The sequence below is a fragment of the Glycine soja genome, chromosome 11 (assembly GCF_004193775.1).
Source record: "Glycine soja cultivar W05 chromosome 11, ASM419377v2, whole genome shotgun sequence".
In the NCBI taxonomy this organism is placed as follows: domain Eukaryota; kingdom Viridiplantae; phylum Streptophyta; class Magnoliopsida; order Fabales; family Fabaceae; genus Glycine; species Glycine soja.
Genome location: NC_041012.1, coordinates 41,294,767 through 41,316,634, shown reverse-complemented (window position 1 = coordinate 41,316,634; position 21,868 = coordinate 41,294,767). Strand labels below are relative to the sequence as shown.

The 21,868-nt window shown below is 32.0% G+C and overlaps 3 protein-coding genes across 3 annotated transcripts; all 3 read right to left on the bottom strand.

Moving 5' to 3' along the window:
• On the bottom strand, window positions 1–3,352 carry LOC114373619 (dynamin-related protein 4C-like). The gene is made up of 2 exons (XM_028331121.1): window positions 2,841–3,352; window positions 1–2,031 (listed from the first exon to the last, which is right to left on the bottom strand). The coding sequence occupies exons 1-2, from the start codon at window positions 3,056–3,058 to the stop codon at window positions 252–254; spliced, it is 1,998 nt and encodes a 665-aa protein (XP_028186922.1). The 5' UTR covers window positions 3,059–3,352; the 3' UTR covers window positions 1–251.
• A 6,280-nt stretch (window positions 3,353–9,632) lies between these two features.
• LOC114374927 (putative F-box protein At1g58310) lies at window positions 9,633–12,052 on the bottom strand. Its single transcript, XM_028332652.1, has 7 exons — window positions 11,838–12,052; window positions 11,632–11,712; window positions 11,489–11,536; window positions 11,333–11,395; window positions 11,187–11,249; window positions 10,168–11,105; window positions 9,633–10,022 (listed from the first exon to the last, which is right to left on the bottom strand). Exons 1-7 carry the CDS (start codon window positions 11,863–11,865, stop codon window positions 9,837–9,839), a joined length of 1,407 nt encoding a protein of 468 aa, XP_028188453.1. The 5' UTR covers window positions 11,866–12,052; the 3' UTR covers window positions 9,633–9,836.
• A 5,163-nt stretch (window positions 12,053–17,215) lies between these two features.
• On the bottom strand, window positions 17,216–20,031 carry LOC114376160 (heat shock 70 kDa protein-like). The gene has a single exon (XM_028334128.1). The coding sequence runs from the start codon at window positions 19,746–19,748 to the stop codon at window positions 17,367–17,369; it is 2,382 nt and encodes a 793-aa protein (XP_028189929.1). The 5' UTR covers window positions 19,749–20,031; the 3' UTR covers window positions 17,216–17,366.
• Between the last annotated feature and the right edge of the window lie 1,837 nt (window positions 20,032–21,868).

The window sequence follows — 21,868 nt, the reverse complement described above, 5'->3', positions numbered from 1 at the left end:
AAACAGGAATTTTTGTGGAACATATTTCATTTCCAAAATACATTCTAAAACAGAAAACAGAAAACAGAAAACTGAGAATGGACAAGGCAGCGGACCGGGCCTTAAAACCACCTATGATGATATTAGAGGACTAGTAGTCTAGTACCATATATATTTATATATAACACCCACTAGCTTAACCTTAGATAGCTGCAGCATAATTAGCAAAATCACAGAAACATGAAGAGAAAAAAAAAGGTAGATTCTGAGCTCTAATCATCATAGCTAGAAATTTTGTCCATTATGTTAGCCACGACTTCTTTGCTTTCTCTCAGAACTTTAATGCTCCTATTGAGTTTGTCACGCTTCATTGAAACTGAAGGAGCTTCCTCCAACAACTTCTCAATTCCACCTGCATATGGAGACATCATATCCTTCACAATCTCATCTCCCAGATCCTTGTCAACAAGGTTGAAAATGCTGAGTTGCAGATGCAGGGCAGTGCCGTCGATCAGCCTCCGAAGCACAATCTTCCAGTATGCTCTCAGTCTCATTTTCAAGTCAAATGCCTGCGGAAGTAAAGTTGAGTACTGACTCAGATGACCAACCTTAATCGCCTGCTCAAAACCATCGAGGGCAACTTCATGATAGTTGCCTGTATTAACTTTCTCCACGAATTCATCCTGGTTGGCCATTAGCTCGTTATACTCACTCATGTATTCAGGATTACTAGTGTAATCAGTTAGCTTTTCCATTTCCACAACCTCCATCACATATTTCATAGAATTCTCCTTCATCTTAGCAATGAGGTTCTTCCCTGCTCGTTTTGTACTTGTCTGAAGTTGGTGGTAGTGTTCTGAGTGACGCTTCAGAACAGCAACCACCACTTCCTCAAGATAGTCCCACACCTTGACTGTGAACTCAATTGGCATGCTTGAAATTGCTCTCACTTTATTCTGTAAGAGGGTAAGAAAAGCACTGCGTGGCATGAAGTTTGGGAGCCCAATCCACTTGGCTTCTTCTAGAACCTTAATTTCTTCCATCAAAAACTTCTCACCAGCATCACTTTCAGGACCCTTGTAAAGATCATTTGAGTACTGATCCAGCATATCAACAAGGCGAGCAGTGCAATGCATGTGCTTGTCATCAGGGTACTCATCAAATTCTCCTCTGAGAAGAATCTTCCTCAGTGACTCTTTTGCCAACCCAATGATATGCATGAAAGCAGACATTGCATTAGGCACAGAAGTAAGTTTCCTGGGGAATTTGTCCAGCTCAGAAAGCTGAGAACCGAGCTTGTCGTTGATCTTCTTAACAATTTCAGGCAGTATTTTGGAAATACTAGCCGCTTGAAGTTGAACCAGCTTTTGTGCCAAAACTGGAACCCCCACAATGGACTTGTCTATTTTGGACAAAAGTGTATGAGTCCTGAATAGGTTGACTTCTTCTGCTCGAGCATCTTCATAGGACTCATCCCCAATGCGATTTCTGACACAAACATAGCCAAGTCCAATGTTGACATCATCAGCAGTTACCTTCTCATGCAAGCCCTCAGGAGCCTTATCAGCTTTTGTGACCACAGCAAGAGTCCTCTCACCGGTTTTGTCAACACCTTGTGACATCCTAATGGACTCACAAGTAGAGAAATCAACAGTGGCAGATAAAACATTGAGAATGATGCTCTCTTCAGGCCTTATATACTCCATAATTATATCCTTAATCTGGTCATATATATCCTCAGGTTGACCATGAACTGGCACGCGAGTGATGCCTGGAAGATCAACCATAGTGAGATCAGGAACACCGTCCTTCTTCACCACAAGAGTTAATGGGGTGTTGGAAATTCCTTTCCCACCCCCTGCAAGCTCATCCGTGGCAACTCGGATAGCATCAGAGACTTGAGCCTCATCTGTGGACACGATTTTGGCATTATACTCTAGCACCAACTCGGGTTTGGGAAGTGAGTGGTTTTGGAGCCTCATGATCAAGGGAACCCTTGTGCAGATACCTTGTCCACGGGGTAAGCTGATTCCAGCCAGAGATTCTAGGACACTATTTTGGAAAATGAAACAATTACATCAATGAAGTTTAGTGGATTATTTAATTAACTTTGATTCACTATTTAATTAATTTATTTTGAGGTATAGGTCTTTTAGATTCACACACTAGTATTTTACAAGAATCTTGTCTCATAGTCATAGAGGATTAAGTGTCATATAGTGTTAAGAAAAAAAAAATATGCAATTACTCCCTTCAATCTCAATTATAAGCAAACAAAATATATATTTCACAGTTTTGAAAAAAAGTAATTAATTTCAAGTGTGTTATTTTCAATTAAAAAATAAATATTTTTTCTAAGTTATTTCTTATTAAAATTTGATATTAAGTATAAAAAAGCTTTTCATCTTATTAAATGAAAAGTATTTTGAAGAGTCTCAATAAATAAGATATAAGTAATTTTTTTATATTTAAAATAAAAAATTTGAGATTTTTATTATTTATATTTGAAACCATAGCAAGAAAATTTTTTACATTATCATTAAAAAAATTTATACATAATAAATTCACTACTCTTTTTCAAAACTGTGAAATATATATTTTGTTTGTTTATCATTGAGATTGAAGGGAGTAATTGAAACCAGAGCAAGAAATTTTTTACATTATCATTAAATTTTTTTATACATAAAAAATTCATCTTTTTTATACATAAAAAATTCATCGACTTGTAAAAAAACCTACTTAAAAGCCGTACATATCATGATTTGTGATTAGTTTATATTGGAAAATAATTTTACACCACTGCATACTTATATGTATTACTGCATTTGCATAACAAGTAAAAAAATCAAACAAAATGTTACCTGGATTTGCCAGAAGACTGGTCACCAACAACAACTATGGTTGGAAGCTGTATCCCTTCTTTGGTGATGTTGAGGCGCCTCAGGTTCTCGACAGCATCAAGAACAGGACGTATGCGCTCGTTGTAAGAGGACACAATGGGTGCAACATGTTTGGCCTCGTTTGGCTCGGGTTTTGGAGTGGCATGATCAAGGCCAAAGCGAAAGGTTCCTTCTCCCATTTTCTAGTGAGGTTATGTGACACAACAGAAAGAACTTTGAAGGAATTGAAAGCAAAAGACAGTGTAAAAGTTAAGGTGAGGAGTGATCGAGTAAGAATGCTGTTTTCATGAGAATTGAGTAATATTTATAGACATTGCTAGGGAAAGAGCCTGGGAGCAGCAAATGAGAAAAACAGAAACACTCTCTTGACTTCTTCAGTGCTAAGTTACCCCTTTGTTAAGGAAGTTACCGGCCATTCTTTTCGGTCGTCGGTTCTTTCTTTTTGCTGGTGTCCCATCGTTCGTTAGTAAAGTCTTTTTTTTTTTTTTTACTATTACTATAATCATAAGACGTGATACCTTAACTAAGTATATAGACACTTATTTAATATTTTTCATTTCCCTCTATTTATTTTATTTATATAATTTATTATATTATTACAATATCTGGTCTTTTGTGTCTCTTTTTTATGATGTTGGCTAACTTTTGGTGTCTACAAAATATTATTTCTTTTATTATTATTTAACTTCTTTTGTTGGCTATTAAGTGTAATTGAAAACAACTTATAATATTCTATTAATTGTTGATCATTAAATTGTAAAAAAAAACTATTGATCATTAATGTATTTTTAAAATTTAAAGTAAATATATAAAAATTTATTAATTGTATCAGAATAACTCAAAGAATTACACATAACTGAAAATAATTTATTTAACAGAAAAATCTCTATTTAATTCTTATTTTTAATTCTTATTATATGTAAAAAAAAAAATTAGATCAATAATAATCACGCACTACATCTTAAGCGAGCGAACAAAGTGGGCTGGAAACACCCATATTCTCAAGAAGAAATTTTTTTATTACATCATAAAAAAATGGTGACAAAAAGTTTAATTCCAAAAAATCTTGCAAATTAGTATATGTGCATTTTTTTTCGTTAATACTTTCTTAGTAATTTATACGCAATGCTTTAAATATTAATATGGATTATGATAATGAATAAGTTAATAACTTTGAGACAAGTCCTAGTGCGTTTTAAAAAAAAGTTTAAAAGTAATCTCTAACTATTTAATTCATGTTCCGATAGAAGAAGGTTCAGTTTTCTTATGCAATTATTTTTTTATGCATGTTAATTAGGTTGTGATAAATAAATTTATTTTCAAAAGCACGTTTGACTGCCTAAAAATTCTTTTAGTTAAAAAATTAATATATCTCTTATCAAATTTTAAACATATTTTTGAAAAATAAAATTTATTTGATTTAAAATTAATTCTTTACATAGAGTGGATATTTTCCAACTCACAATTAAAAAATAGTCTTCTGTAAAAAGAGTAAACTTATTGAAATTAATTTTATCTCGATCAAATAAAAAAATTTCATACATAATTTGGAATCTAGTTAGTATATTTAAAATATTAAATTATCTATTAATTATTATATCAAGTTTTGTAAATGACTTAAATTTAAATTTTAAATCCAATTATTTTTATACAATTAAATAATTTACAAAATAAACACTAACCGAATCACTAATTCATCATTGATACGCATGAACTATCCATCACCTTCCACGAATAAACGGTCTCTTTTGACGTGTAGAATGCTTACGCGTGCAAAAGCATTTATTGTACGGAATGCTGATTTGGTATCCATGTACGGAAGACCTACAGCGACTCAACAAGTCAATGATTAAACTCTAAAAAACAAAAGAAATAATTAAGTTTTCTTTAAAAAATAGATAGATAAAAAATGAATATATATATATATATAAGTAATTTCAATATATAATAACATGTATTTAATTCTTATATTCTTATATAATTGTGAGCACATAATAAAAATCATTTTTTATTTAATTAAACTCATCAATTTTATGGCAAATACGCAAATATAATCAGTTATTGAGTTAATACACATTTTAATTCTTCGAAGAAAAGACTAATTTATATAATAGAAAACTCTTAGAAATTAAAGTAATACATGACTCAACCTTCAAGTATTAACCGTATATTAACTCTCAATAATTTTATATATTAGGAATGTAAATATTTTTATAAAAAAAAGGAGTATTTAAACTTTCAATAATGCTTCACATTGTAGTCTAAAATAATATTAAATATTTTGTAAATAATACTTCATCATTATTTCTAAGTCTTGAAAACTTGAGTTTTGAATTACATGTTTCTTTGTTGTCTAAAGCTACCCAAAAAAGTTGGGAAAGAAAAATAAACAAGGTACACTAAAAAAATGGAGCCTATTATGACACTTTCTTCCCTCACATATATGTACCCTCACATATATGTACTAATAATGAAAAATAAGAAATCAAATTTAATTAAAAAAATTTAAAACACATTTAAATACAAGCCTTTCAAAATGGTAAAAGGCTCACGTTCATTTTTCTAACATCATAATAAAACTTATCCAAATAAATAATAAATAATCTCAACTCAAAACAAGGTTATCCAAGATTTCATGCAATTAATATAGAAACTTATACTCTAATGTCACATCCTATCATAGCATTGTGTTCCCGTGTCCTTTATCATGAGGTTCTTCATAGTCATTTACTTATTCATCTACTTCCACAAACATAAGGTTTGAGATCATCACAGGATCCAAACACAAACAACACACGGGAAGTGAGTTATCACATTCCTAACTAATGGATAGAAACAAGACAACATGTAGGTATAAATATCATATAAATAAAATACAGCTTACTTAAGCATAGCTCACGTTATTTCATCACTTTATCGCGCAACATCACATCATAACATCACATGTCTCATTCGTTTTCACAACATTCACATACTCAACGATTAAAACACAATATCACTAAATCAATCAATATCGATCAATACACAAACGTTATGCAACAGATACACTAAGACTCAATCCTATATGCAATGTGGTATCATGTCAGTGAAAAATCTCGTCGGGCGCCTAGGAGTACATGACAAGATAAACCACACACTAATAAGTCAGGTCACTCTCACTATGTAATTATAGGGAGACCAGTCAGGGTCATGCTGTTTTGCGAGAATGCTTCAACCATATGGGATCAACATAGACTTAAAGGAGCACTCAAACCGGGTGTATTTACCCCAAGGCCTACACTCCGAAGAGTCCGTCAAGGCCTCTCCCTCCTGATTCAGGTCCAACCCAGAAAACATTTTAGCATACAGACTCTATCTATGAACTGTACAAAACACACGACTCCTCAATTGTTCTCAAAATAGTTTTATCTCGTCGCACTTGTGATTAAACTCATCGGGCCCCCCACAGTGATTCCCATCACAATACTCGTCGCGCATTAACTTGTCGCCCTTAAAGGGTTTTAGCATTAACTCGTCGCCCTTAAAGGGTTTTAGCATTAACTCGTCGCCCTTAAAGGATCTTATAGTCGTGTGATTGTATAATTCATAGCTCACAACTCAATGCACACAACATCTTAATGCACTAATATATTACGAGTCAATACATACTCAATTTATCACATATAATCGATCTCAATCACAATGGTATAATCCCAAAATAGCATGTTATCACAACTCATGAATCATACACCCTTTACCTATGAACTATGCAATACACGCAACTACTCAATTATTTTTAAAATCATTTTAACTTGTCACGCTTGTGATTAAGCTCGTTGGGTTCCCACAGTGGATCCCATCACAATACTCATCGTTTTTAAAGGATCTTACAATTGTGTGATTGCACAATTCATAGCTCACAACTCAATACACACATCTCATCTCAATACACATGTATTTCACCATTATTCACAGGTTCAATTTATCACATACTCACAATTTGAATCACCATTTCATAATCTCAAAATAACAATTTATACAAAAGGTTTATCCTAACATGGGGAGTAAAATCCATCAAATAATTTCATACAATTATATCAAAATCATGGGTCAAAACACAAAAACATCAAGAGCACTCAAATTTATCAATTAATTCTCATCAGAACATCAATTGATACATAACACACAACAATATTGTATTTATAATCGTAAAGGAAAAATTATAATTTAATAAAAATCCCAAAATAAACCTCAATTTAATCCTCTAAGGATCCCTACACATGTTCATTCTAACCCCAGTTGCGATAAACTCATCTCTTACTTCTAAGCGGGCTCACGTGTATATTCTGATAGCGATAGCAACATCTCTAACAATTTTTTGAGATTCCTCAAGTTTTTCCTTTGATTGCTCTGATAAGGTTTCCAAGCGTTAGAGAGATGAGAAGGGATTGAAACCTTCATTCCACTGTCTACATGTAATGAGTATTTCTCCATCCACAAACATTATTTTGCAAACCCCAACAGTGAAAATGTTTGGAAATTAATCTCAAACCACATATCAAAATTTCACGACAATCCAACGGTTAACAAGTTTGGGATTGTAGTTTTACTGAGACAACTTTGGGTTTCTATAGGAAAAGAAAAAACTATGACGAAAAAGGGTATTTCTCTCAACTCCGATATCTTTTCGTAATTCCCAATGGTGAGAATGTTTGAAAATGATTTTCGAACTTGGTGCTCAAATTTCACGATGATCTAACGGTGAATGAGTTTGAGATCGTTATTTTTATGAGACAGATTTGATGGTATGCGAAAAAAAGAGGATTTTAGGAGAAGAGAGTGGAAAACAAAATTGAGATGAAAGTCTCAAAATTTGGCCTAAGATGTCTCTATTTATAGATAGGGGTATTCAAAGCCTATTATTTACTTCATTCATTTATTTTTATTATTTTATAAAAAGAAACTATATTTTCTTTCCTATCAAATGAATAAATAAAATATCTTTTTTATTTTCTCTTAAACCATCATTTTAATATGTTTATTTTTCCTTATTTATTTAATTATAAAAATCTCATCATTTTTCTAAAACTCTATTTATTTACAAATAACAATTATTTTTAAATTAATTTATGAAAAATGGAATGTTACACGTATGGGTAGAAAAAAAGATAGAGATAGAGAGAAAATAAATAAATGGTAGATATAATAAATAATCTAATAAAAATAAAAAATGAGAATAAAATAGAAGAGAAAATAAGTGAATAATATAAAGTATGCGGAGAGGTACCAATGTGAACTGGGACATAAATTTGGATTCTATCTCTAGTGACGCGTTGTGACTCGTGACTACTTCTTAGCTAAGGAGTCAACATTCCCTAGTGTTGAAGGAGTATATGATCTCTGATCTTAACATATAAAATAAAACTAATGCAATGGTTTTCCTCATAAGGATCTCACATATCAGTTTTTTAATAACATGCTTCTAAGCAATATCTTAAATTTAAGGCTTTCTCCATGTGATGCGTTCTACTATGGCTGTTGTTGTCTTTTGATACTATTGAGTTTAGGCATATGGTTCAGAGAAAGAGAATAAGAGAGATTGATATGGGTGCATGCTGTTTTGATCAATTCCTTAGCTGGCTAGCTATATCGAATTGTATCAATAACCAATTCGTCCTTTGGAACCAAGCCAATAGCAATAGAGATCTGACACTCCCGGAGACCATGAACACATGTAAAGCATTGAACTGTGTCTGTGAGACTGACATTTGTGGCAAGCATATAATTTTGATTTGTATCGACTACTTTTATTTCTGAGAATAAAATGATTGGATTGCTATTTTATTTTCTGAAATAAAAATGTGAAATGCAAAGCTTTGGAACCCCAAGTCCACCATTGTTATTTCAGAAAATTTTAAGAATGTATATTGACACATTGATACTAATATTGTGATTCAAATCGAATGGTAATATGCAGTTTGAATTATTTCTAAAATGTGGGCATGCTGTGACTGCCTATATCTTTATGCTTTGTCTTATCACAAGTATCATATGATAATCCAATTGCGAGATTATTTGAAAACATTGTTACCTGTCAGTAGTTAAGCAAAGTAGAAGTAGAATCGGAAGGCTGAAATGTTATAAATTGGTATGTGGTTGTTTAAAATTATAAATGGTAGGGAATATACCTTGTGTTCACACACACAAAAAAAAAAGGAATATACCTTGTGTACAACATTATTTTATGGAAGTTTTCGTGTTTCTGTGAATTTAAAAGGGTCAGTTGCTTCTGCAATGTGGTAAGCAATCTGATACAGCACTGAAGTAGAAAATGCTGTGCATAAAAAAAAAAAAAAAAGTGGTAGAAATTGCTGATATTATTGATGCTATGAAGTGATTGATAGACACAAACATATGGGTTGGTTCTATTAATCTTAAGAAATGGATTGTAGTAGTAATAATATAGATATCCCCGTGTGATGAAATGCCTTTTCCCCCCATATGATAATAATAATGATATGCCTGCAGTTGCAATATTGCTCATCAACTCAATACATTTTCTATTTCATATCAACAATAGTTTTGACTAATAGAGGGTTGGTGGCTGGTGGGAATATGGTCTCAACCTTTAAAGAGCTTTGTTTACATAAGTATATATATGAACAATAATTTTATACATAGGTTTAATGTGTATATATTGATTTTAAAACTAAGCACAGTTTACCATTATGCAGTTACAAGAATAAAATATAATTTATTTTTGGAGAGCATAAGTTTCTTAAGTTTAAAATTTTCCATTTGTCAAAGTCAAATAAAATAAATCTATAACATCCGTTATAAACCAGGCACTTAGAATATAGCAGCAACCTACAAGTAGCTGTAAAAAAAGTATTTAAGACAAAAAGAAAGGAAGCATAAAATAGACAAAAATTGGATACTGCGTAAAACTCTACCTAAAGAGTTAAGCAGGGATATCATTTAAGCACTTCTTATTATATCAAATCTGGGCATTGGAGAGTTTTGAAGCAAGTACTCCACTGCTCGGGTTACTTTCTCATCAGATGTGTTTTTGGTAGATAAAGGGTTGCCCACCTTCACTTTCAACGACTCCAATCTAACAAACTTCGGAGGTTGAGTTCTGATAGAAGTGGGATTTAAGAGATCCTACACAAATAAAGTGAATTAGAGACATTTTTAAATGAATGTTTTGAAATGCAATATTGGGTACCGGCAGAACCTTTTGTCACATGAATGCAGACATGTAAGCACATAAATAAAAGAGGCAAAAGCATACTATATTTTAACTTACATGTAGTATTGTTTGAATGGCACACAAACCAATTGTCAATATCTTTACATTTGCAAGCACTCCCAGCCATTTTATGATGATTGAACTTTTTCCATCCAAACTCGTCTCACTCCAAGGCATGTAAATATTTATATTTACTTCTCCAAGAAAAGAAAGATCGGATGTGGAGGAGAGTTGATGACCAACCGAACCCGTGATGGAAAAAGAACTAAGATTTGGAGTAGAAAGCACAATTGAACAAGCTTGTCCTTCAAATATTGTCAAACTGGAAAGGGTAGAATTAGATATGCTGAGGACTTGTGCACTCAAAGAAAAATTTCTCAGGACCAAAGTATTCAACACATGACAGTTTGAGAAGGGCTCAACACGGTCTTTGTCACTTGCGGTGAATGTAACATATGCAAGATGCAAGCTTTTCAATGCAGGCAAGCATAGAGATTTTGGAAGTTTTAACCTAGAAGGGCTCAACTTATTGGAAAGCTCAAGAGATGTCAAAGACTGACTGCGAAAGATTAAAGGGAGGGACTTAAAATTGGGTCTATAGGTTGTTGAATTTATATTCATTTTCAACTTCTGGACATTGTGCAACAGAGCATATTTTATGACCCTATCTTGAACATCAGCATCGATCCAACTCTCAATGGTAAGATTAAGTAGGGGATATGAGTCATCGCGACTAGACAAAACCCAAGACTCAAATTTCTTAAAACTTCTATCCAGGCTTTCGCTTGGGAGATCAGAATTAAATGTGAGATTAGTGAGACATTTGGAAAGGTCGTTCCATCTTTTAGACAGGACACAAGTTTGAACAGCAGATTTTGTGTCCATAAAATTTATCATGTGGAACAGAAGGCTATCAGGCAAGGCACTGATCCTGTCTGGCCTGTGGTCTTCATTTTCACCATCAACTTCTCTAGCGATGTTTTTTTTCCTCTCACCTATGCATGAACACAAAAAGTCAAGTTTTTCCTCTAAATAGTTTTTCCAACATGTTATTTTTCAAAAAGAAAAAAACTCACTGATTCTGTCTCCATTGTGTTCATTTTCAGCATCAACTTCTCTAATGTTTCTTTTCCTTTTACCTATGCATGAAGACAAAAAGTCAAGCTTTTCCTCTTTAATGGTTTTTCAAACATTATTTTTTCAAAAGAAAAAAAAAACTCACCGATCCTATCTCCGTTGTCTTCATTTTCAGCATCAACTTCTCTAATGTTTCTTTTCCTCTCACCTATACAGAACCCAAAAATTCAAGCTTTTCCTCTTAATAAATTTTTCCAACATATTATTTTTCAAAAAACAAAACAAAACAAAAAAAACTCACTGATCATGTCCCCATCGTCCTCAGTTTCACCATCAACTTCTCTCTCACCTATGCATGAACACAAAAAGTCAAGCTTTTTCTCTTAATAAAACTTCCCAACATATTATTCTTCAAAAAAAAAATAGAGAAAGAAATAAACTCACTGATCCAGTCCTCGTTGTCTTCATTTTTACCATAAGCTTGTCTAGTTTTTCTTATCCTCATACGTCGTCTCATCCTCCTTTCTGTACATGAACCCAAAATGTTGCGCAAGCATTTTCCTCTTAATAATTTTTGCAACATAATAATATTTTTCAAAAAAAAAAAAAAAGAAAAAGGAAAGGAAAAGAAAAGTGAGCATTTGAAATACCTTGTAGTTGGTGCGTGATCCACTCCATGGAACTGGAATACGACAGCCCTTATGAGTGGGTGAAATCAGTTTTCAAAGGCCTAATGAAATGGTTTCGATAAAAATTTTAAATTTTTTTTGATATAGAACACTCATGTGGATGAAATGGCTTGACAACAAATTGAAAAACAGGTTAATTTAATCCTCCCTTCTGTGCAATGCTTAATGGATTACCTATGTATAAATGAATAAGAATTTTTTTGGATTTGAAAAAAAAAAAAACAACTTTACTGACATATATTTGTTTGATCAGAAGAGTCCTCCGAATATTTTAGGTAATTGTTTTCAATATTTTAAAAATAAAAAATAAAAATAACGAAGAGAGGTTAGGCTCGTTATATAAAAAAAATGGGTAAATTTCCCATATTTAATTGACGTGTTACTCTCGTCAATCAGTTTTGTAGAACAAATTTGGAAAAATTGTTTGAAAAGAATTAAAAGGGAATCTGTTTAGCAATTTGTTATTTTTTCGATAGTAATCTGTTTAGTAATTTTGAATTCAACATGATAAGATAGGATAACTTATCTCAATAAAATATATATAATTATGAATAAAAAATCCATAAATATAATTATGAAAATTTAATATTATTTTATTTTTCTCATAGATAGGAAAAAATATTCTTTTGAGGGAAAATATTATTGGAAATAAAACAATTTAATAAATGAGAGAGATAGATTGGTATTATTTTGATTGGAAATTAATCAATTAATTTAAATAAGAAAAAGATAATAATTAAATTGACTGAAATAGTACAAATAAGTCTTAATTTAAATTAGGCAAAATTAAGTAATTAATTACTCTTGTATGGATAGTTGAACACATTAGAAAACCGATTAATAAAATAAGATTTAGTTTTCAAATATTAATAAGATTTAGAAAACCAATAACCTGTAATGCTCTGACTCTTTCTTTATCCTCACCTCATCTCCATGTCTTAACATGGTATATGTATTTTCCATATCTTAACAAACATAGTATATGTATTTTCCATATGCATGTCTTATGAATCACTACCAATCTTATCTTAGTTTCTTTTTTTTTATTGGTTTAAAAGACTACTTGATTGAAAATATAAAAAATTAATAATTTGTTTTAAAAAAATTAATAAATCTTAGAAATATAAAAGCAGAAAAAACTATGGAAACGCCGCATAATTATAAACCTATTTTTAAAAATGGCTTTTTATAATTTCAAAATCAACAATAAGAAAAATAAAATTATTTATTTTTTAAAATAAAAATTATTATTTTAAAAATTCCCATCTTTCAAGAAAAGAAAATTAAAAAACAAATATTAATATAAAGAAACACAATAACAAAATAAAAATATGGACACTCAAGTGAGATGATGTTTCCCCTAGTCTGCATAAATTTTATAAAATATTTTTATGAAATATTTTTACACTATAAATAAATAGATTAAGTAATATGTGGAAAAAAAATGAAATATATCTTTTAAAAAGATAACACAAAAGTCTTAAATTTAAGGTATTCTCCATTTGATATGGCTGTTGTTGTCTTTTGATACTATTGAATATAGGCATGGTTTAGAGAAAGAGGATGAGAGACTGATATCGGTGCATGCTGTTTTGAATTTTGATCAATTCCTTTGCTGGCTATATCGAATTGTACCAATAACCAAGTCATCCTTTGGAATCAAGCCAATAGCAATATTAGAGATATGACCCTCCCTGATACCATGAACACATTTAAAACATTGAATTTGTGGCATGTAGAGCCTATTTTTTATAAAATAAATTAAAAATATTTTATTTAAAATAAATAAAGTTTTAAAATAATATTGATGTTTTTATAATTAAATAAATAAGGAAAAATAATTTAATTAGTAAAAATAATGATACAAAGGAAAATTAAAAAATATTTTATTTATTCATTTGATAGGGTAAAATAGAGTTTATATTTATAAAATAATAAAATAAAATAAAAATAGAATGAATAATAAATTAAAAGTACCCAAATTATAAATAGAAATATTAAGCCAGTTTTTATATTTATATTTACCAAACATCTCTACCCTCTTTTTTCCTCTCAAATTTGTATTCTCTCCTCCCTCTCCTAAAATCATTTCTTTTTCTCTTACATTCATTCAAATTGTCCCGATAAAATTACGAATTTGGACTCGTTAACCGTTGGATCTTTGTGAAATTTTAATAAACTGAGAGTACCCTAAATAAACATATTAAGTCAGTTTTTACATTTACCAAACATCTCTATCCTATTTTTCCTCTCAAATTTATATTCTCTCCTCCCTCTTCCAAAATCGTCTCTTTTTCTCATATACATTCAAACTGTCCCGATAAAACTACGAACCTGAACTCGTTAATCGTTGGATCTTTGTGAAATTTGAACACCATGTTCGAAACTCATTTTTGCACATCCCATTGTTGAGATTTGTGAAATAATACCTATGGTGAGATAAATGTCCCTCGCACGTAGCTCTCATTTTTGTTGCATACACTCAAAATCCATCCTAGTAAAAATACAATCTCAGACTCATTAACTATTGAATCATCATAAAATTTGAACACTAGGTTTGAAATTAATTTTTACACATCTTCACCATTGAGATTTGTAAAATAATATTTGTAAAGGGAGAAATGTTCATCGCACGCAAACAGTGCAATGAAGGCTCTAATCCTTTCTCTTTCTCTCTAGTGTTTGGAAACCCTAGGAAAGCAAATAGAGGAAAAGTTTGGGGAATCTTAAAAAACTGCTAGAGATTATGCTATGAATATCGAACTACACACATGAGCCCGCTTAGAGGTAAAGGATAAATTTATCACAATTGGTGTTAGAATAAACATATGTAGGGATCTTTCGAGGATCAAACTAAGGTTTATTTTGAGATGTTTATTGTATTATAATTCTTCATATATGATTATGTGAAATTGTTTGAGGGATTTTACTCCCATGTGTATGAGAAGCATTTTCGTATAATTTGTTTGTATTTTGGACAAGATTTACTATATTAGTGTGATAAATTATTATATTGGGATCAGAAAATTGTGATTGAAATTATGTGTAATGGATAAATTGAATATGTGTTTATTTGTGAGATACACGTAAACATGTGATGGTGGATTGTGACGTTGTGATATATTAAAATTGTGGCTATAAAATTTGGTTGTGAATAAGTGTGTAGTTAATACTTGAGGTGATATTACTTGTATTGTGAATTATGAATTATACAATAACCTGATTGGTGTTTACAATGAGAAAAATGTTTATGGATGAGGTGTTAAGAGAAAAGTGTAGGATTATAAGTTAGGAACCCGATGCGTTAAATTATAGCTCATTGTGTTAAATATATTTAAAAATAAGTGTGAGGTCTTGGGTATTATATAATTCATGAGTAGTGTATGCGTGCAAAAGTTATTTTAGGGGTTGAACCTAATTAGGAAGGTGAGGCCCTAACGGATTTTTCAGAGTCTAGGCCTTGGGGGTAAATACACTCAGTTTGAGTATTCCTTTAAGTCTATTTTGATCCCATATGATTGGAGCATTCTTGCAAAACAGAGTGACTCTAACTAGTCACCTTATGATTTTACTTAGTGAGAGTGACCTACCATACTCATTGTGTGACGTGTCTTGTTCTGTACTCTTAAGCATTCTCGTGTTGTTTTTCACTAACAAGGTATCATATTGTATACAGGCTTAAGTCTTAGTATAATTGTTGCATAATGTTTGTGAATTGTTTATTATGAAATTGGTGAGTGTTGTTACGTCTTAAACTGAGTGTGTGATTCATATGTAATGTGATTAGTGATTAAAAAATGAGTTTTAAATAATAAAGTGGTGAAGTGGCGTGGATTATATTAAGTTGAATTATGTGATAAATATTTTTATAATGTATTTGTTTATCCGTATTTTAGTTAGGAATGTGATAGTTCACTTCCTGTGTGTTATTTGTGATTGGGTTCTGTAATGATCTTGAATTTTGTGTTCATGGGATCAGATGGTTAGGTGGATGGTTATGGAGAACCTCATGCTAATGGACGCGGGAACACGATGCTCTTATAAGATGTGACATTAGGACATGTATTTCCGTATTATTTGCATAATATTTTGAACATGCTAGTTTATGTTATTTTGTTGTTTAACTTGTTTCTTTTGTAAAAAATTGGATGACCTTGTTTTGGGCCAGAGGTTTCATACCCTTATTTGATATGTTTTTAATTTGGTGATGAACGCAAATGTGAATCTTTTACCCATATGAACTCTTTTATGTTTATTGAATAAAATTATTTTAATTAATTATGCATTTTTATGCATGATATTATATAAATATATATATGTCGAGATAGATGGTATCACATGACAACCATGTGATTTTGATTTGTATCGATTAGGACTGAAATGATTGAATTGCTATTTTATTTTCCGAAGTTAAAATGTGAATTACAAAGCTTTGGAACCACAAGTCCAGTCTTCTACCATTGTTAATTTTAGAAAATTTTAAGAATGTTTTGTTTGACACATTGATACTAATATTGTGATTGAAATCGAATAATAATATGCACTTTGAATGTTTTCTAAAATGTGGGCATGAGTTGGGACTTTGAGAGGCTAATCTTTATGTTTTATCTTATCATATGATAATTCAATAGTTAAATTAGTTTTTTATTTTTTAAATTTAATTTAATTTTTTAATTTTTTAATTTTTTTAGTTCAATTTTATTATTTAATTTCTTAAATAAATTGAATTTGATCTTTTGGTTTAAATCATAAAAATTAAGTTTTGTAATGATTCAAAACCGTCCCAAAATATATATATATATTTTTTAAAAAATAATCAATTTTATAAATTAGAAGATCAAATTAAAAAAATAAATCAAATTAAATTTTAACGAGTTCATATTACTACGTACATTAAGACGAATTGCTTTTGCACTTTCCAAATAAGCACAATTTAAAAGAACTTTATCCTTTTGTTTTGGAAGGTGAATTTGTGTGATGAAATGCCCTTTTGCCCCTGATGACGATAATAATAATATGTCTTCTGTTGCAATATTGCGCATTAGCTCAATACAATTTTCCATTTCATATCAACAATAGTAGTTTTGACTAATAGAATACAGCCAAATAGTGAAAGAGAGAGGGGTTGGTAGCTGGTGAGGTTATGGCCTCAGTCTTTAAGAAACTTTGTCTAGATATATATGAAAAGTTTTAAATATACATAACTACTTTTTCTTGGTATACGCATATACATAAAGCTAGCAGTACTGTCATAGTGTTATTGGTATTGAGATACCTGCTTCTTTCTTAAGAAGCAATAAGGAAAAAAACTTGAAAACGTAATTGAGAAGCTCATAATCTTGGGATGATTAAAAAGAAAGCATTGGATTATAAATCATAATCTAGATCAGATAAACTTTATGTACACACTCAGTCAAAGTCAAAATACTTTGATGATCGAGAATGCAAGCTCTAACTAATTTACATTGCTTGGTCAACAGTCTCTTACACTTAATTAACACCACGTTGCTTGGCAAGCCCTGCCAAGTCATCTTGAAGAATAGCAACAAGGGCAGAGGGTGGGTCCGAGAATCGCTTCGCACCCGATTCCAGAGAGTGCGAGTGTCCCAAGTGAGCTAACTTATCAGCCGCACGGTTAGATTCTCTAAACACGTGCGAGAACTCTACCAACCACTCTTTCCGAACAAGCTCGTTGATCTCCGAAACCAACGCGAAAGCAGGGTCGTTAGCCACAGGGCCATGCCTAACAAGACCAAGAGCATTACCAGAATCAATGTCCACCTTCACCTTCTTGCAACCAAGATCCCACGCCAACTTCAGACCGTGAACAACACCCCATAGCTCCGCTAAAGTAACCGATGTGTTGCCTAAGTTAACAGTGAAACCACCTAGGTAACATCCCGAGGAATCACGAACTAGACCCCCACAAGCACTCCCACTACACCCGTTTCTATGGTTCTCAAACACCGAACCATCTGTGTTGAGACAAACCCACCCATTAGGTGGACACCTCCATGTACACCATATAGGAACCTTAACACCAGAATTTGAGGTGTTACTATAATTTGGATCATCTCTTAGGTACCTTCCTAGCTCCTGCTTCTTGTAATCAAACTCCCCTATCTCTGCCAATTGGTTACACTCTAGCCACTCTATGGTTTCCTCCACTGCCTCTTCAATCTTCTTTGCTCTCTCCCTCATCTCATAAGCGTAATTCTCTAGTGCGTTCTTCGCCTTCACCTTCTTCTTTGCCAACTCATCCTCTGCCTTGTACTTCTTTGAGTCTCTCACCATTCTTCTTATCTCTTCCGGATTCAGCCTTCCGTGCTTGTTGTTGATTGTGATCTTCTTTTCTATTCCTGTGGCTTTATCTTCTGCGGTGACCTCCACAATGCCATCAGCATCCACATCAAAGATAACGTTGATTTGTGGCACTCCCTTTGGTAATGGATCGAACCCTTTGAGGACAAACTTGCCGAGAAAGAAGTTATCCTTTGTCTTAACTCGTTCTCCCTCGAACACTTTGACATTAAAAGATTTCTGATTGTCATAGAAGGTAGAACAAATCCTCTCCTTCTTGGTGGGGATCATGGTGTTCTTGGGGATCAACACTGACATAACACCACCAGCACCCTCAAATCCAAGACTAAGTGGCATCACATCCAGCAACAACAATTCCTCCACTTTTTTATCTCCTTCACCGCTCAAAATCGCTGCTTGAACTGCAGCACCGTACGCCACAGCTTCATCAGGGTTGATGCCTTTGCAAAGCTCTTTGGTGTTACCATTGACACTGAACATGTCCTTCAGAAGTTGTTGTACCTTTGGAATTCTAGTGGACCCACCAACAAGAATAATCTCATGAACTTGGATCTTATCAATCCTTGCCTCAAGGAGACACTTTTCCACTGTATCCATACACTTCATGAACAAGTCCTTGTTCAGTTCGTTGAACAAGGCCCTTGTAACAGGGGCATACAGATCAAGCCCTTCGTATAAACAATCAAGCTCAATCGTTGTCTGAGAAGTCGAAGACAGAATCCTCTTTGCTTTCTCGCACTCCGACCTTAACCTCGCCAAAGCTTTCGCATTCCCACTAATATCCTTCTTGTGCTTCTCTCTAAACACATTCACAAGATGGTTCACCAATCTGTTATCAAAATCCACACCACCCAAATGAGTGTCTCCAACACTGGCCTTAACCTTAAACATGCCTTCATAAATAGTAACCAAGGAAACATCAAAAGTACCCCCACCGAGATCAAACACAAGCACGTTCTGCTCACCAACTCTCAATCCTTTCTTGTCCAACCCATAAGCAATAGCAGCAGCGGTTGGCTCGTTGATGATCCTCAACACGTTCATACCCGCGATTTTCCCCGCATCCTTCGTGGCCTGTCTCTGCGCGTTGCTGAAGTAAGCGGGGACAGTGATAACCGCATCTTTTATGAAATGACCCAAGTACCCTTCGGCAACTTCCTTCATCTTATACAAAACCATGGAAGATATCTCTTCTGGGGCAAGGAGTTTCTCTTCGCCTTTGTAAGTGACCGCGATCATGGGCTTGTCTTTGTTTCCAGGGACAACCTTAAAAGGCCACATCTTCATGTCTTGCTGAACGGTTTGGTCGGAGAATCGGCGACCAATCAAACGTTTGGCGTCAAAGACGGTGTTTTTCGGATTCATGGATCGCTGGTTCATGGCGGAGTCACCCAACAACCTTTGGGTGTCGGAGAAGGCAACGTAGGAAGGGGTGGTGCGATTGCCTTGGTCGTTGGAAATGACCTCGACGCGGTTGTGTTGCCACACTGCAACGCAGCTGTAGGTCGTGCCCAAGTCAATGCCTATGGCTTTGACTTTTTTTGTTGCCATTGGAAGAGTTTAGCAGTGAAGGAAGAGAGTGAGTCACAGGGGAACTGAGAGAAAAGGGTCTTTGGTTGTGTGATTGGTGAGAGATGAGTAAGATGGGTCTGCTATTATATATGTATGAGAGTGTGATTATCAGAAATTCAGAAACCCTTTGATTTCAGAATTTGGGGGAAACTGCTTGGAAAGCAAAGGGGAGAAAATTGGGGGCATTGCAAAATATTGGAAAAGAGAACACTTGGTTTTGGGAGTCGGAGGTTTCCCAAGGAGAGAGATGGAATTTAGGGTGTTAAAAAAAAAAAAGACAGACATAAAAAAGAAAAAGCAGATAGAATAGTAACTTTTTGTGTTATACGTTTCGATAATAGAAGGTATAAAAATTTTATATTGTATTTTATTTGACGTGGTTATTTAAAGAATAAAATAATGTAAATTTTAATATAATATTTTTTATATAGTGTAATGTTTGATTTGTATTAAAAAAATATAGAATCAGATTTTGAAATTATTTTATTATTTAACATAAATTTTATTATTATATTTTTCTAATATTTAGAATTTATTAATATTGTGATATATTTTAAAGTATTATTTTATACTTTTATTTTAACAAGAAATAAAAAAGGTATAAGAAGTAAATAAAAAGTTAAAAAGCCGTAACATTGTGACGGGACATTAATCACATTGTGGAAGGAAAATAAAAGGGACATTAATCACATTGTGGAAGGAAAATAAAAACGTATCACTTACTTGAATCTCATCATCAGCAACAGTGGTAGGTGCGGTAGGTATGACATTTGGAGATGAAAGTTTAAAGAATAAGGTTCATATTAAAAAAAGAGAAAAGGTGTAGGATAAGGTGTAAAATAATGAAAAATCAAAAATAGAAATAATATTATATTTTTACTAGACACAGATAAAAAGTTATACAAGATTTAGTTAATTATAAGTTATTGAATATTTGTCTAGTTCAATATTTTTTATTTTATATTATCCTTCACACCATGAATGAATAATACATTTCATGTCTTTATTACACTATATTAATTAAATATTTTATTTTATTTTATTTATTTTGCTCTCCTAAACAAAAAATGAGTAATAATCTAATGATTTTGCCAACGGGTGTACTAAGGAAGTGTTTCATTGATAGGGGAAAAAAATAGGTTAAGAATCCCAACTTTTCATGTTTGGTATTTATTTTTAAATAATAACATTTATTGGGAAATATGATATTTTCCTATAATATATTTTAACTAGCACACAAACTTTCCCATAAAGGAAGGTGAAAATCTTACCTTTTCAATTTAATTTTTCTTTTAATATAATAAAAAGTATCATATTAATCGTATTAAATCAAGATAACCAGTAAAAATATAACGTAACTCTTTTATTCCTATAAAATTTATCTAAATATTCACAATAATCAATCAAACATATTTTATTTATTCTCAAGAAATATCATTCTTAGGATTCATGATTCTCATCAATTATGATTTTTGTTAATGAAAAAACTTATCTCCCATCAAATGCTTCTTAAAAGTTAGAATATTAGTTAAAGAACTAAAAGAATAAAATATTTAATATAGAAGAATGTGAAAAAAAAATATGAATAACACAATTTTCTGTCTTTCAATAAAAACTTTCTTAATTAATGTCCTAAGGAAATTGCCAAACATTTGTCATAATATAATATAATATAAGGTTATCGAATAAATATTTCTCGATCACTTTATATTATCTTTTATAAAGAGAGATTCACTTATTTTAATTCTTTTCTTTATTACCATCATTCATTTTGTTAAAATCTAAGGATTAACATTAATTATTTATTACAATCACTAGATATAAGAAAAATGAATGATAAAGAAGGAAAATAACTCTAAAGTTACTCTTAGAGTAAGTCAATACCTCTTTATATTTTATTTTTCTAACAAAAATGATTTGTTATTATTATATAGTGAAAAGAGAAAATGAATAGAATCTAATTCAATTAGTTAAATAATGTATAAATTATTTGGTATTATCGTTGATTTTTGCTAATAAAAAAATAATGAAAAGAAAGAGAATAATTACTGGAAATTTATGCAAGTAGTTAGGTTATTTTGATTGAGAGAGATAAAAGA